At 36.4% G+C, this 16,196-nt stretch overlaps 1 protein-coding gene across 5 annotated transcripts in view; it reads right to left on the minus strand.

Annotated features, from left to right (window-relative positions):
• ZNF451 (zinc finger protein 451) overlaps positions 1-16,196 on the minus strand; it is a 139,041-nt gene that overhangs the window by 45,407 nt on the left and 77,438 nt on the right. For all 5 annotated transcript variants that reach the window (XR_004383472.1, XM_032864468.1, XM_032864471.1 and 2 more), the window contains 4 exons: positions 12,247-12,369; positions 7,082-7,193; positions 1,495-1,645; positions 141-267 (listed from right to left, as the gene is read on the minus strand). Coding sequence is in view for 4 of the 5 variants with exons in the window: in XM_032864468.1 (XP_032720359.1) it covers positions 141-267; positions 1,495-1,645; positions 7,082-7,193; positions 12,247-12,369 (513 nt within the window). In the remaining variant the exon portion in view is untranslated. The remainder of the gene's footprint in view (positions 1-140; positions 268-1,494; positions 1,646-7,081; positions 7,194-12,246; positions 12,370-16,196) is intronic.

Genomic DNA, 16,196 nt, shown 5'->3' on the forward strand with positions numbered 1-16,196 from the left:
GAACCTTATATGTATCATTGGTTATTTGTGATTACAGGTGATTGTAGGTGATTAAAAGCAGCAAGGAAACACCTATATCGAATCCCATGGGTCTCTAGAAAAAAAATACCTACTCTTAATTTAGGACATGCTCTTCTTACCTTAGCAAAGAGGTGATCCCTATATTGCTGTTGAGTAACAAAATTTTTGTAACATACTACACAAGCAAAGGAATTGATGAATGGTCCATGTAATGTAATTGTTGGATCACATGGAGAGTGATCAAACCTACTCAGCAAAAGAGAGGTAACATTAGAAAAGTCCACATTTTAGGAGCTTAATTTTTAAGCATTTATTCAATTGTATACACACACACACACTCTTTCTCTCTCTCAGAAATTTATACTTTTCTACTGAAATATCAAATAATGTTCTTCATCTTCAAGAAATAATAAATGGCTCCTTGATACCATGTAATTCCTTTAAACAGTGATCAATAGTTAGCTCAAGATTTCATAAAAGTACCCAACATCCAATAAAATGGATGAGATAAATAAAATGTACCCAAGATCCAATCAAATGGTAAAATTCCAGTTTGAAAATTATGGAGCCATCACCTTTTCCTTTTTACCTTATTTACCACAAAATTCACAAATAGTTGTAAATGAACCAAAGGAATAATAATCTCATGTCAAGATTTCTGGAACACACCTGTTTTTTAAAAATGGTTTTTAATCTCTTTAATGTTCATTTTAATCATTTAGTAAGTATGTGCCATTTTACAATTGAAGACTTTTAAAAATACTTTAGATACAGTATGCTACCCAGTTATTTGCAGAATGCTGAAGCTCTCTCTAGGAGCATTTATAGTACTTTAATGCCTAAGTAGGGTGAGATGGCTGGAAATGGTAATGGCTAAGGGGCCCCAAGCTCCCAACTCTTATCTTTAAACTATCTGAAAGAGAAACTATGAAGGTAAAAATGTTTAATGCCTTTAATATTGCCTTCCCTTGATATTTACTTTCTCAAGCTCTACTATTCAAAAATTCAGTAAATTAGTAGAGTGGTTTCATAAATGGAATTATTTGTTATGAATTTTGCTACCTTTGGTTTGCCTTTAACATTTGTTTTGTAACACCGTATTAGCTTTCTTTAGGCTAGATCAAATATCTCTAAGTGCTTTATGTCTCTTGAAATTTGTATTTATGGGGTGGATTTCTCTAAAACTGATTCAAATGCGTATCAGAGTGTAAAAAATCTGTTCAGAATTTTATGAGACATATTAAGAATAAATACATATTTAAAGGCTACATGCCTTGAAAGACAGAATATCACTAGAAAAAAATCTGACTTTAAACCTTGTAAGAAACCTAACTGTATCATAAAAGCACAAAACAATTTGAGTTTGGAATATAAAGCTATGATCACAATGGCACAGGTGTATCATGCTTTCATTTTATGCAATCACTTTGTAACTCATTTGCTCTTCCGCATTCACTGTTCTATTATACTTACCTTTTCAAATGTCCTAAGAGAAGGTGCCCGTTATCAAATTCCTTGTTACAGTGCATTATGGGACATAAAATTGGTTTTCCAGACACCCGCATTTGGCCTCCTCTTCGGAATGAACTTTTTGTTCCAGAATTAATTGTTCCTGTTTTGAGTCCTGTATCATTAGAATACAAATTCTTATGTTCCTACTTCAGATACTTGTACTTTTGGACTGGTAATCAAAATTATGACAAAACAGGGGTGCCTGGGTGGCTCACTCAGCATCTGCCTTTGGCTCGGGTTGTGATCCCAGGGTCCTGGGATCGAGCCCCCCATCAGGCTCCTGGCTGGGCGAGAAACCTGCTTCTCCCTCTCCCACTTCCCTTGCTTGTGTTCCCTCTCTTGCTGTGTCTCTTCCTGTCAAATAAATAAATAAATTCTTAAAAAAAATTATGACAAAACAAAAAAATTATGATACAGCATCAACTGGGTGATTCTAATTGCAATTAAGTGTTTTCTTTCTTATAAAAGATATTATCACCTAAATATAAACAGGTGTTTGGGACAAGTAAAGCTGTTAACATTTTTAAAGTTTTTTTTTTGTTTGTTTGTTTGTTTTGTGAGGAAAAGAGAGAGAGGAGAGAGTGCTCCAGTGAGCTGGGGAGGTCGGGGGGAAGTAAGGGGTTGGAGATGAAGAGTAAGAGAGAATTTTTTTTTTTTTAGTATTTTATTTATTTATTTGACAGAGAGATCACAAGAAAGCTATTAATATCTTTAAGTAACATTCTCTTGAGAGAAAAAAATGTGTTTCTTTAAGTTCAATAGCTAACAAATGTCAAAGATCAAACACTGATTAGAAAATCAGTTGCTCTACAGAATCACTACCTCCCTTTTCATTTATATAAACTGGTAAAGTTCTTCTCATTCTTTTTTCTCTTTTAACTATCTTAAACATATTAGAAAGTTTAGCTATATTATAAAAGATCTGAGTTCTCTGAAAATTGTTAAAAATGCAACTAGGAAAGGTGGGGAAGAGTGGAGAGTTCAGGGAGGCAAGGAGAGTAAGAGTGGTACTTTCTGAAAAAACCAGGCGTTAATCAATTAGTTCCAACCTGGATATCAAGTAATGCAGGTCTCAGCAATAAATTTATAGAACACAAACCAGAGACTTACTTATTGTTATCTTTCTCTTTTCTACTTATTCTATTTTATCCCTTTTCTTTTTCTCCTTTCAAAGTCTGCCCATCATTACTTTTTCTTTTTCCTCTCCCTTGTTTAAGAAAGCAAACTCTGCACCTACCATAGGGCTGTACAACCCTAAGATCAAGAGTCACATGCTCTATGGAATGAGCCAGCCAGGCACCTCTTTCACTAGTTTTTCTTAATTAATCTCTCTTTATCCTGGACCATTCTTCATCCCCTTTATTTCTTTATAGTCTTCATCTTAAAGTGACACAACTCTCTGGCCAAATTTTGTTCCAGGGAAACCCCTAATGCATGATATATGATGGAAAATTTACAGTTATATTATAAAACCATGGAATGTAAAACTGCCAGGATTCTGACTGTTTATCAGGCAGTTATATACAGACAGTTTGATTACTGACTCCATTATATTATTATTTCTTGTGGATTGTTTCAATGCCTTGAATATTTCATACAACAGAAAACTGGGTATTTATCTTTATGGCAGTTTCTACAAAGCCCCTAAGGATTTAAATAGGATGGATCATTATACTTTTAACATCATCTAATTTTAAGATCTTCAAATGATTATTATATAAATTTAAGGTTTCAGCTGTTTTTCTGCTGTTTTAGTTCTAGGCTGGGGGTGGGGTGGGGGTGGGGAAGGCCTCCATTAAAAGCTGCCAAAATGCTTATAAATATGTTCTGCCAACAAACAATGAACAGCATAGCATTAAACATATATATTTTTAAAGATTTATTTGACAGAGATCACAAGCAGGAAGAGAGAGAGGGGGGAAGCAGGCTCCCTGCTGAGCAGAGAGCCCGATGTGGGGCTCGATTCCAGGACCCTGGGATCATGACCTGAGCCGATGGCAGAGGCTTTAACCCACTGAGCCACCCAGGCGCCCCGCATTAATCACATTTTAATCTTAAAGAAGCATTAAATGACAATACACCTTTTTTGTCCTTAATTTTTTAATGTAGTCCGAATAATGAAAGTTTTCTTTACTGTTCATTTACATTCTAGCTATTAACCATTAAGACTTTTATTTAGCCAAATAAAGGCTCTAGATAAAAATAAAATTGGAGAAAACAATCAAATGAAAGAAAATAACTTTTTCCCATGGAAAGGCAAAATACAGAGATTTAAATAGCCCTTTTCCTTAAATAGTATAGAGAGTGTTGTTTTTAAGTTACTAAATATTCAAATGTATGCAAACTGTCTTAACTATAAAGGTCTACAAAAGATGAATTTCAGGGGGCTGGGTGGCTTAGTGGGTTAAGCCTCTGCTTTTGGTTCAGGTCATGATCTCAGGGTCCTAGGATGGAGCTCCGCATCAGGCTCTCTCTCTGCTGCCTACTTATGATCTCTCTATCTCTATCAAATAAATAAATAAATAATCTTTAAAAAAAAAAAGATAAATTTCAGTAGCATAATTATAAATAAAGTACTTCTAACCAAAGAGCTGAGTCACAATACTGGATAGATTAAAAAAGTCCCTTCATGCTACTTAGAAGTAGAACCTCACTTTTTATAATTGAAGAGAACAATGGCTCATCTGTTTCCCCAGCTATACCTTAGTCAAACATCCCAGCACTCTCTAAAACTAATTTATGAAATAGAACCATACCAAATATAGCCCAATGCTAAAGCAGCTATTCTAGCAATAGATCCTAAACTTCAGTTTTATAGTGCTGTTGCAGGGAACAAGCAAAAAACTAAAACAATCACATAAAAAGAACATACTAGACACCTTAACTCCAGGCTCAAGCTTATCAGCCACCAACGAATCAGGTGTGTCCTGAAGATATATAAAATACCAGGTTTTGTCAAGAATCATAAAGACAGGGGTGGCTCAGTTGGTTAAGCATCTGCCTTTGGCTCAGGTCAGGATCTCAGAGGCTCAAGCTAGGATAGAGCCCTACATGGGGCTCCCTGCTCAGCAGGGAGTCTTGCTTCTCCCTCTCACTCTCCCTCTGTGCCCTTTCCCTCCCTCTCAAATAAAAATAATAATACTAAAAAAAAAAAAAATCATCAAGACTAGCTAAATGAGTCATTTGTTCCGACTTGACCAGATAAATCATAAACAGATGCTCATGAATTCATTTTACAGTGATTAAAATATTTTGCCAATCTGGAGGCCAAGGATCAGGCCTAAGGGGTCTAGATAGGACTTGAAGGTGTTAGAGTCACATGAGATAAACTATTTGTAGAAGAGATCTTAGAGCTCATAAAGTCTTACAATTCTACTCCATTTTCCTATCAAAATTACCTAGGAATCTTCTCAAAACTACAGATACCCTAGAATTATTCCTGGAGATGAGGCCCAGGTATATATTTAAAAGCTCCCATGTGATTCTGATGCAGCTGAATTAAGTCATTAACTTTTACTGAGAACAGAAGGCATCTCAAGAGGGAGTTTTCTTTTAAATATGAGCCTTAACAAGAACACCCAAGGAGACAAAACCATTTACCATAATTTCTAAGTCCCTTTTGCTAAAGTAGATCTCGAATGCCAAACAATTCTTTTGATTAGCTGAATGACAGTTACATTTGGAAGCCAAGTTCTAGGCTTCTTTTCTGTGTTCAAACATAAATGTTTATAGCCCATCTTGGGTAATATTCAAACATTTATTGAGTATGTCTAAGCTGAGCACTCTTCTTAGGCATTTACACAAAAAAAGGATGAAAAAACCTTGGTCTCTGTCTCCACAGAGTATGTAGTCTGATTGCAGAGACATACAAACCTATTAATCCAACATAATGGGAAAAACTGTGTCACAGAACTTTGGAATTATCTTATCAGTGGTAATTAGACTCAAAGAAAAGCCCTCTGAAAACTTTATTTATTTATTTTAAGATTTTATTTATTTGACAGAAAGAGGCACAGTGAGAGAGGAAACACAAGCAGGGACAGTGGGAGAGGGAGAAGCAGGCTTCCCAATCAGGGAGCCCGATGTGGGGCTCGATCCCAGAACCCTGGGATCATGACCTGAGCCAAACGCAGAGGCTTACCCCCACTGAACCACCCACGTGCCCCTGAAAACTTTATTTTTAAAGATTTACTTATTCATTTGCAAGAGAGAGAATACAAGTTGGGGGGAGGGGCAAAGGGGGAGAGAATCCTCAAGCCAACTTCCTGCTGAGCATGGAGCCTGATGTGGAGCTTGATCCTGGGACCCAGACCTGAACTGAAATCAAGAGTCAGATGCTTTGAGAGGGCGCCTGGGTGGCTCAGTGGGTTAAGCCGCTGCCTTCAGCTCAGGTCATGATCTCAGGGTCCTGGGATCGAGTCCCGCGTCAGGCTCTCTGCTCAGCAGGGAGCCTGCTTCCCTCTCTCACTCTCTCTGCCTGCTTCTTCGTCTACTTGTGATCTCTCTCTGTCAAATAAATAATAAAAATAAAAAATCTTAAAAAAAAAAAAAGAGTCAATGCTTTAACCAACAGAGCTACCTAGGCACCCCTGAAAACTAGCTTTAAAACAACAAGCTATCTATTCAAATTCAGCAATGCTTGGGCAGATATTTCTAATGACTTTCTGTAATTAAATGTTCTGCTGGATTAAATACTCAGCTAAGGCTTCTGTGGATATCCTAAGCCTTTTAAATGCTCAGTGTTTCTTTCTTGTACAAGATAGGCAAGAAAAGCTGCCATGGTAGGAGTGTCCTACTGGCTCTTAAAAATTCCAATAAAAAAACAAAAAAATTCCACCAAATTACCTGGTGTGGGGAAAATGTTCCATAGTGACTCTTTTTTTTTTTTTTTTAAGATTTTATTTATTTATTTGACAGACAGAGATCACAAGTGGGCAGAGAGGCAGGTAGGCGGTGGGCGGGGGAAGCAGGCTCCCTGCTGAGCAGAGCCCCCAACACAGGGCTCGATCCCAGAACCCTGGGATCATGACCTGAGCCGAAGGCAGAGGCTTTGACCCACTGAGCCACCCAGGCGCCCCTCCATAGTGACTCTTTTGGGAATCTCAGGTCTGCAGAGTTAGTGAAGAAGCTACCCAATACTTTAGACACCTCCATGTGGACATGTCCTTATAAAATATCTACACAGGCAATACTGATAAAATAAGTAAACACTAATCCTTTAGATCTCATCTTAAATTCCATTTCATTAGAGCAGTTTTCCTGACCGAAAATAAACCCAAAGACACATGCACTATTTCATGTAATAACTATGAAATAACACAAATAAATTAATGAGCAACATCTAACGAGGTTATCAAGGATGATATTTAAAATATACTTCTGTCAATGTGGGAAGATAACTGATAAAGTAGGCCATTACTAAGTATCACTGAAACTAAATTTTAATACTTTATATACTTATTAGCAACTGGATAATACAGATGTAACCCCTTAAGGCTTTAGAGAAGCTCAGTAACCTTAGTGTTCCACTCTCATCTCTAAAGAGTACCTGGCATTTTTAGCCACTGGTCCACACACAGTCTTGCTGCTTCTGTATCAGAATGTCCTCGAATAAATTCCAATTCTTGTAACCCATGAGCATGCTGAAAATCGATTTTTTCCTAAAGGTATTAAGAAAAAAATCAATTAACCTATGATTACTAACCTGGTTTCCTTGAGAAAAGGATTTTAACACATCAGCGATCAGAAAATATTGATTATCCTTTATGCCTGTAACTCCACATCTAGATATCTATCCCAAATAGATAAGTCAAAACAAAAGTTCATACTCTGAAATGTTGATCCCAATGTAATCTATATTTGCACAAAGTTCACTATAACTACATCTCCAACAATGGGGTACTGTTTAATTATGGCATATACATTTCATGAAGTCAATTAGAAACACTAACCAAACTTTCAATGAAGCAGAAATAAACTTTTTGTATCAAGTAGATCACCAAATAGTATTAAACAAATGAGGCCAAATATAAATAAAGATTTATTTCAAGCTACATGTGACTGTATCTGCAGAGAGGGAACAAAGGCTGAAAATATAAAAAACATCAATGATTATCTCTGGGAGTAAAAATATGAATGATGATTTTCATTTTTAAACTTTTATACATTCTTTTCGAAGTTTCCACATACAGTATGAAGTATACAGAAGCCTATTAAATATTTGTTCAGTGAATAGAATTAATAAGAGCAGATTTCATTAGTACTTAGTATGGGCTGGTATAAAGCATTTATCACCATCTAGATCTAGGGTTTGCCAACTTTTTCCATAAAGGGTCAATCAGTAAATATTTTAGGTTTTGCAGCTCAACTCTACTGCAACTACTCAACTCTGCATGAAAGCAGCCACAGATAACATGTAAACAAATGGGCATTGCTATGTTCCAATAAAATTTTATTTCCAAAAACAGCCAGTAGGCCAATACCAACCTTGAAACTAGACTTATGCTTTAGACTGTTAGTCTTTAAGTTCTTCTATATATTATTTATAAACCTATTTGCATAATCTCTAATCATGTTGTATAGAACAATTAAAACTTATTAACCACTTACCCCATGCCAGACATGATTCTAAAACCATTTTAGATTTCATTCTTACAATAACTCTATGAAATAGGTAGTATTATTGTTTGCATTTTAGGATGGGAAAACTGAGGTATAGAAAGGTCAAATAAATTGTCTAAGGATAAATAAAAATGTCAAGATTTAGACTCTCACAATTTGATTCTAGAATCCATGCCCTTAACCAGTACACCATATCGCACCTCAACAAGATTTTGTTCTTAAAAGAAATCACAGTCACAAATTCTAGATTTACAAGATATAGGCCAGAATAAGGAATGGCCTAGTTAGCAATGCAACAGGGTCTCCTACTAGAAATGGTAAGGAGGGGGCGCCTGGGTGGCTCAGTGGGTTAAGCCTCTGCCTTCGGCTCAGGTCATGATCTCAGGGTCCTGGGATCGAGTCCTGCATCGGGCTCTCTGCTCGGCGGGGAGCCTGCTTTACCCCCTCTCTCTGCCTGGCTCTCTGCCTATTTGTGATCTCTGTCAAGTAAATAAATAAAATCTTAAAAAAAAAAATGGTAAGGAGGGGAACAGGGAGATTCAAGATTTCAATACAAAATAAATCTACACAATATTGTTCAAAGTACAGGCATAGAATACTCATTCTCAAAAATGTTAACAAGCATATATATATAACAAGTTATATATATATTAAAAATTCTCTATAACCAAATTAAGTATATAAATACTGGTTTTAATACAACATTTTAAAAGTTCCTTTAGTGCAGGACTTCCAAAGCCTTGGAGTGTTAATGTGCATATAATAAATATGCAGTATCTCACAAATCATCAAATACTTTTTTATTCAAAGCACATCCTACAGTAGTGTTCCAAATTACATGTTTGGAGAACAAAGCTAGTTTATCCAAAGAAAGCAATATGACAAGAATCTGGTAGACTCTAAAGACATTTTCTAATGTACAAAATTAAACCACTTATCAAAGTTACTTGTAAAATCTATCACAATAAAAATTTTTTTAAAAAAAGATTTTATTTATCTATTTGACTGTGAGAGACATCGAAGAGTGGGAACAAAAGCAGGAGTGGGAAAGGGAGAAGCAGGCTCCCCACCGAGCAGGAAGCCTGATGTGGGGCTTGGTCCGGAACCCTGGGATCATGACCTGAGCTGAAGGCAGACGCTTAACAACTAAGCCATCTAGGCCCCCCACAATAAAAACTCTTAAATTAATATAATTAAGATCAAATACTACTCCATGACAGCTAATAGCTTATTTATTTTAAAGAACTGCCAAAAATTAAAAATAAAGTTTTTTTTTTTTAAAGGTTTTTATTTATTTGACACAGAGATAGAGAGTACAAGTAGGCAGAGCAGCAGGCAGAGGGAGAGGAAGCAGCAGGCTCTCTGCTGAGCAGGGAGCCTGATGTAGGGCTTGATCCCAGGACCCTGGGATCATGACCTGAACTGAAGGAAGCGGCTTAACCTACTGAGCCACCCAGGTGCCCCAAATAAACAGGTTTTAAAAAATGTTCTCTGGCATTTTTTACAACAGAATTTGAACTCTGTGCCCATAATAGTCAATGCTCAAAAAACACTTATTGGCTGAAGTCATCCCCAAATTAGCCACCCTTTTCCTTTGTTACACGAAGTTTCTTCCACAAATGTGAGGTATATAACCCTTCTCGCAAGTCATCTTAACTCCTAGAGTATCAATAAGCAAAGCTGGTAGCTGGTCAACTAGTCAACACAACATTATCTCTGAAAGTGATTTATCCAGTGAAGAGAGCTTTTGTTGTTGTTTGTTTAATTTTAAGTAGGCTCTGTACCCAACAGGGCTTGAACTCATGACCCTGAGATCAAGAGTCGCATGCTCTACTGACTAGCCAGTCAGGTGCCCCATATCCAATGAAGATTTTAATAAATTTTCTTTCTTTCATTAAAACCACTCCATCACAAAAGATACAAAATTCACCTTAACAGTAATACATCAGTAATTCACAAAGGCCTAAGAATAGTTAGAAGATATTTTCTACTATCCAGTTTTAGTCAGAGTCAACAGCCATTAGAATTCCTCAACAATCATTTTTCTTTTAGTTTCATTATCTTCCTTTCTGGATAGTTTGTTTCATTTTTCTTTTCTGTCATCTAGTTTTAAAAAATAAGTTATCCATACAGGAAACCAAATTTTAAAAAATCATGAATGGATAGAAAGCAATGAACTAAGATATCTATTAGTTGGTTTTTCCCTAGTGAAATCTAGATATATATTTATTCTTTACAATTGGTTAAACAAGATTTTCAGAATTTCAAAAAACTTTCTTCAATGCTGAAATAAAGTCATCACTAGAATGAATGAGCACTTACATGGAGGAAGCTGAAACCACCCTGAGAAAAGCCCCAGTTACCATAGTGCCTATAAGATGCTTTCTTATCTGAACTCACTACAAATGTTTTATTATCTATGTGGAACACTGCCTGGAAAAAGAAGCTAGCAACATTCAGGAAATCTGTGGAAAAGGACAGCTTGTGAACCATCCCTCTCTCAAAGAGATTTTCCCCATAAACAATACACTTAACATAGTTTGGGGAAAGAATCATCCTTAAAATTGAATAGTATTTCTGCCAGTAAAGAAATAATCCTATTTTTTATATCTTAATGCATTAAGCATTTAAACATACAACTAGAACACTATGCTCTCATTTAATTGGTATTACATTATAAAGTCCCAAACAAATCTAATTCTAAATGTAAAGAATATTCATTTATTCTACACAGGATTAGGAAATACTAAAACAGAGGCTATAGAAATATATGAACTCCTCTATGATAACCACTGGACAAGGAATCAAAACAGAGATGTTAAAATAAAAAAATCATAGTACTTAACTTGGAAGATCATCTCCAACTCTGTCCCTTTAAGATTAAAACCCAAAGTCTATAAAAGATAAGGACCTGCTGAAATCCAAACAGCTGCTGGCAGAGCCATGATTTCAATTTCGATTTTTTTTTTTTTCAAGTAAGTTTTACACCAAATGTGGGGCTTGATCTCAGGAGCCTAAGATTAACATTGGCATGCTCTACTGACTGAGCCAGACAGGCACCCCTCAATTTCCATTTTTAAACTCCTAGGATGAGGGGTGCCTGGGTGGCTCAGTGGGTTAAAGCCTCTGCCTTCAGGTCGGGTCATGATCCCAGGGTCCTGGGATCGAGCCCCACATCGGGCTCTCTACTCAGTGGGGAGGCTGCTTCTCCCTCTTTCTCTCTCTGCCTACTTGTGATCTCTGTCAAATAAATAAATAAAATCTAAAAAAAAAAACAAACAAACCCACAAACCTCCTAGGATGAAGCTTTATTTACCCAACTCATGAACTTTCTACTCCTAATAAACATCTGTCAGTAATGAGGGATATTGCTTTTTCATTTTTATTTTATTAAAAAAAATCTTTTTAAGTAAACTTTATCCCCACCGTGGGGCTCAACCTCACGACCCCCAGGTCAAGAGCCACGTGCTCCACTGACTGAACCAGCCAGATGCCCCAGTACTAAGAGATTCTTTAAGTAACTGGTCTGGGGCCTTCTAAAGCAAGTGAAGAAAAAGATTTATATCATCAGAGATTCTAAATTAGGCTTCATTTTCCACATAGCAGCTCTTCTACAAACCTGATTCAAATTTCTTCCTTTTAGTAACAGGTTTAATCTGAAGGAGCAGGCTGAAGTTTGAGAAAGTGGTCTCATTCTATTCGGTAGAAAATGACCATTTAACAGCTTATGTCTACAAAAGCACCAATAAACTCTTGTGATACAGAAACCAGAAACCCTGCTATAAAGAAATCCCATGATTTTTAATTCCCCAAAATAAAGTCCACTCAATTTTATTTTTTCTCCTGTATTCATATATGATTAGAATCTAACAAACTAAAGAGAGAGATACAAAAAACTATCATGAAGTACTAAAGTGATGAGGTATCCAGAGTCCATGCTGAACTTGGATTCAATTATATATTATATATATATTATATATATATTTATATATATAAAATATAATTATATATTTTGTTGATGACAAATTTGTTACAGTTTTATTATAAGCAATTCCATGATTTGGTAAAACACCAATTAAAATAGCCACATACCCTGAATGCTCTATTCTTCTCTTCCTTCTGCTGTTTCTCCACTTCAACATGGCGGGCTAGACGAGCCAGAGTTAAAGCAACTTTATCCTTCTGATGGTCAATATAGTCTTTATGCTTAACATCCTATAATTAAAAAACAATTTTCATTTCTTTTAAATAGCAAAATTAGTTTTGGGATAATGAATTCATTTACCAAAGAGTTATTGTACTAACGAACCATTTGCCTTTTTTCTCCTTAAGTTTATTTATTTATTTAAGTAACCTCTACCCCCAGTGTGGGGCTCAATCATGACCCTGAAATTAAGAGTCACATGCTCTTCTGGCTGAGCCAGCCAGGTGCCCCAAGGACCATTTACTTTTATTATCAGCAAATTTCTAAGAAGGTGCCTTATGTATTTTATGCTTTATGTGGTATTTTGTAGGTCAGCCAATTATCCACCAGCATCTGTGGTTTTCAAAAATTTAGATAAACTAACTGCTAAGACAATTTATCATTTTTATTTACTTTACAATCATCTGAATACCGAAGAGTTTGGTGTTGCTTTGCTCTGAGTCTACAAAATAATGCCATTAAGCCATTAGTCCCCTGCTTAAAGGTCTAACAGTACTGGTTCTGGTTTTTCAGCAATGCCACCAACAATACCACCCTGAACGTGCCTGATCTTATCTGATCTTGAAAGCTAAGCAGGGTCGGGCCTGGTTAGAACTTGGATGGGAGAAAATGATGTAAAAAAAATAGATCTAACTTCCAGTTTCTGGTCCATCTTGTAAGGAGTTTATAAGTGCTACTCCATCCTGACAAATTTTTTATTTGAAAAATAACCTAAAAAACCCTAAAGTCAACAACTCTTCTTAGATCTCGTTCTTAGACCAGAAAAGTGAGATGACAGTGTAAACCAGTGCTCCAAAAGAGAGAGAGAGGATCATAAGTTAATGGAGCAGAAACCCATGAGTGGAAACTTCAGCAGGAAGCAGTACTGAGTAAAAAACTTGAACTGATGAATTGCTGGACGCTCAGTGGGAGAAGTCTGAGTTAAAAACCACAAGATGACCCAGTCATGAAGAGCCCTCATACTTTTGTGAGTTTATCTCCCATAGTTCTGCCAGGTTCTCACAGTAAAAACTAGAGAAAAATCCTCTCATGCTTCCAGGAGGGGGAAAGGAAAAGTAAGCATTTTTAAATATTCCAGAGCATTCTGTTCTTCTTAACAAGGCGTGCCCTTAACAAAAACCATTTTACCAGAACCTACCCTGTAGGAATTTTATCAGAACCTAATCAACCTGGGAGAATGTAAATAAACAATTCCAGGCCACTCTAGCTATCCTTCCCACTTAAAACAAGGGATTGAAAAGCAGTGCTTAAGGTCACAGTCCAGGGGCATAAGCTCAACAAGACTGAGACTTAATCAGAGGACTACAGAGTGCTACCACTTCCCGGTACCCTACCACTACTTTGTAAAGTCCCATTTACCACAGCCTCTTTTACCTAATACATCATGTCTACCTTTCAACCAAAACTTACAAGGAATACTAAAAGGCAAAAGAAACACAGTTTGAAGAGTCAGAGCAAGCACAGAAAGGCAGACATGACAGGGATGTTGGATTCCGATCGGAAATTCAAAACAATTGATTAACATGCTAAGGGGTCTAATAGAAAAAGTAGACAACATGAAAGAACAGATGTGTAATGCAAGTAAGAGATGGAAATCCCAAGAAAGAACCAAAAAGAAATGTTAGAGATCAAAAACACTAAAACAAAAATGAAGAATGTCTTTCAGTAGACTTCACACTGCTGAGGAAAGAATCTCTGTGCTTGAGAATATGTCAACAGAACCTTCCAAAACTGAAAAAAATAACAAAATTATTGAAAAAACATAAGATGGAATATCTAGGAACCGTTATAAAAAATGTTACATATAGGGGCGCCTAGGTGGCTCAGTGGCCTCTGCCTTCACCTCGGGTCATGATCTCAGGGTCCTGGGATAGAGCCTTGCATTGGGCTCTCTGCTCAGCAGTGAGCCTGCTTCCTCTCTCCCTCTCTGTCTGCTTTTCTGCCTACTTGTGATCTCTGTCTGTCAAATAAATAAATAAATAAAATCTTAAAAAAAAAAAAAAAAAGATTCTCCCTCCCTCTACCCTTCTTCCCTCCCTACCCCTCAAAGCTATAAAAAGACATGGAGGAAACTTAAATACATATTACTAAATGAAAGGAGTTGATCTGAAAAGTCCACATACTGCAGGATATCAACTAAATGACATTCTGGAAAAGCAAAACTATGGGGACAATAAAAAAGATCAGTGGTTGTCCAGGTCTGGGGAGAGGGAGGCATGAGTAGAGCAGAGTACAGAGATTTTTAGGTCAGTAAAATTATTCTGCATGATATATGTCCACTATAAAGGTGGACACCTGGGGCACCTGGGTGGCTGAGTTGGTTAAGCGTCTGCCTTTGACTCAGGTCATGATTCCAGGGTCCCGGGAGGGAACCCCACATCAGGATCCCTGCACAGCAAGAAGCCTGCTTCTCCCTCTCCCTCTGCCTCCCGTCCTGCCTACTTGTGTGCTCTCACTCGGGCAAATAAGTAAATAAAATCTCTTTAAAAAAAAAAAAGTGGGCACCTGTCATAAATTTGTCCAAACCCAAAGAATGTAGAACACATCAATAGTGAACTCTAATGTAAACTATGAACTTAGGGTGATAATGATGTATCACCGTAGGCTCACTGAATATAACAAAAGTACCACCGTTGGGGGATATTGATGACGGAGGAAGTTATGCATGTGTAGGGGCAGGAAGTATACCAGAAATATCTATACATTCCTCTTGTTTTGCTATAAATCTAAAACTTCTCTAAACAATAGTCTATTTAAACAATTAAAACAACAGTCTAGTAAAAATTTTTCGTTTAGAAAGACTGGGTTACTACCTAAATTAACACTCTTTAGGCAACTCAGTCATGTTTGTACAACCCAAATTTTATCTACTGGGATAGAATTGCATCAACCATGTCAACATCAGGTGTGATTTTCCAAGTACAAACAAGTTATATTGATGTGACTATATATAAACAGGCCAAAATGGTATTTTCAGTATAAGGCTTCATCTTTGGAATAAAGAATACTCACAGAATTACTCTGGGTGCAAGCAGTTCCAACTCACTTTCTGACTACTTGGTCAGCCTACATTATACCCTTGTACCAGGTAATAGATGACATTCTCCTAACTTTAAAATAATTCTTTTATAAGTCACAGGACAATGCAGCTTACTAGAAATGAGTTGCAAAAAGCTATTTATCTGAGCTTCAATCCTTTACCTGTCCTAAAAGGAAATTAAATGTACTCCTTGGGAAGACAAAAATATTATCTATTTCAAATGTAGGTGCTAAGTTGAAAAGGAAATTTAGAGTAGATCCTAAAAGAATCTTCTAATTTAAGGAAATTAATAATATTTAAACATGGGCTTACAGTATGTTAGTTTTCCCGACAAAAATACATTTTTTAGGTTTTAAACTCTAGCGAAAGTCATGCTTGGAATGCAAAGTAAACCAAGGTCATAATAACGCATGAGGCAGACAAGGTATAAATTAGGGTTTACCTATAAAAATATGTTGTTGGATCACAATAATGTGAATATTCTGGGGGTTGAAAGGTGGCCATGTTCTGGATTAACTAAAGTAAACCTAATCCAGGAAGAACTACCCTTGAATTCATGGCCCCACTATCATTTTACTTTTTCCTAGGCGACCACAAAATAACCATTCTGAAATACTTACGAAGTTATACTTATTCCGGAAGACATTACATAATATTTATTTTTCTTAAAGTTTCCTTTAAAACACAATTAATGGTTCATTGTTTTACATTATAAATTATAAATATGCTCTGGACACAAAACTAAATGAAAACTGAAGTTTGAAACACAGATTATATATTCAATGGGAAAACTTTTAA

This window comes from Lontra canadensis, unplaced genomic scaffold (assembly GCF_010015895.1).
Source record: "Lontra canadensis isolate GAN:19392208 unplaced genomic scaffold, GSC_riverotter_1.0 scaffold27, whole genome shotgun sequence".
Classification (NCBI taxonomy): Eukaryota; Metazoa; Chordata; class Mammalia; order Carnivora; family Mustelidae; genus Lontra; species Lontra canadensis.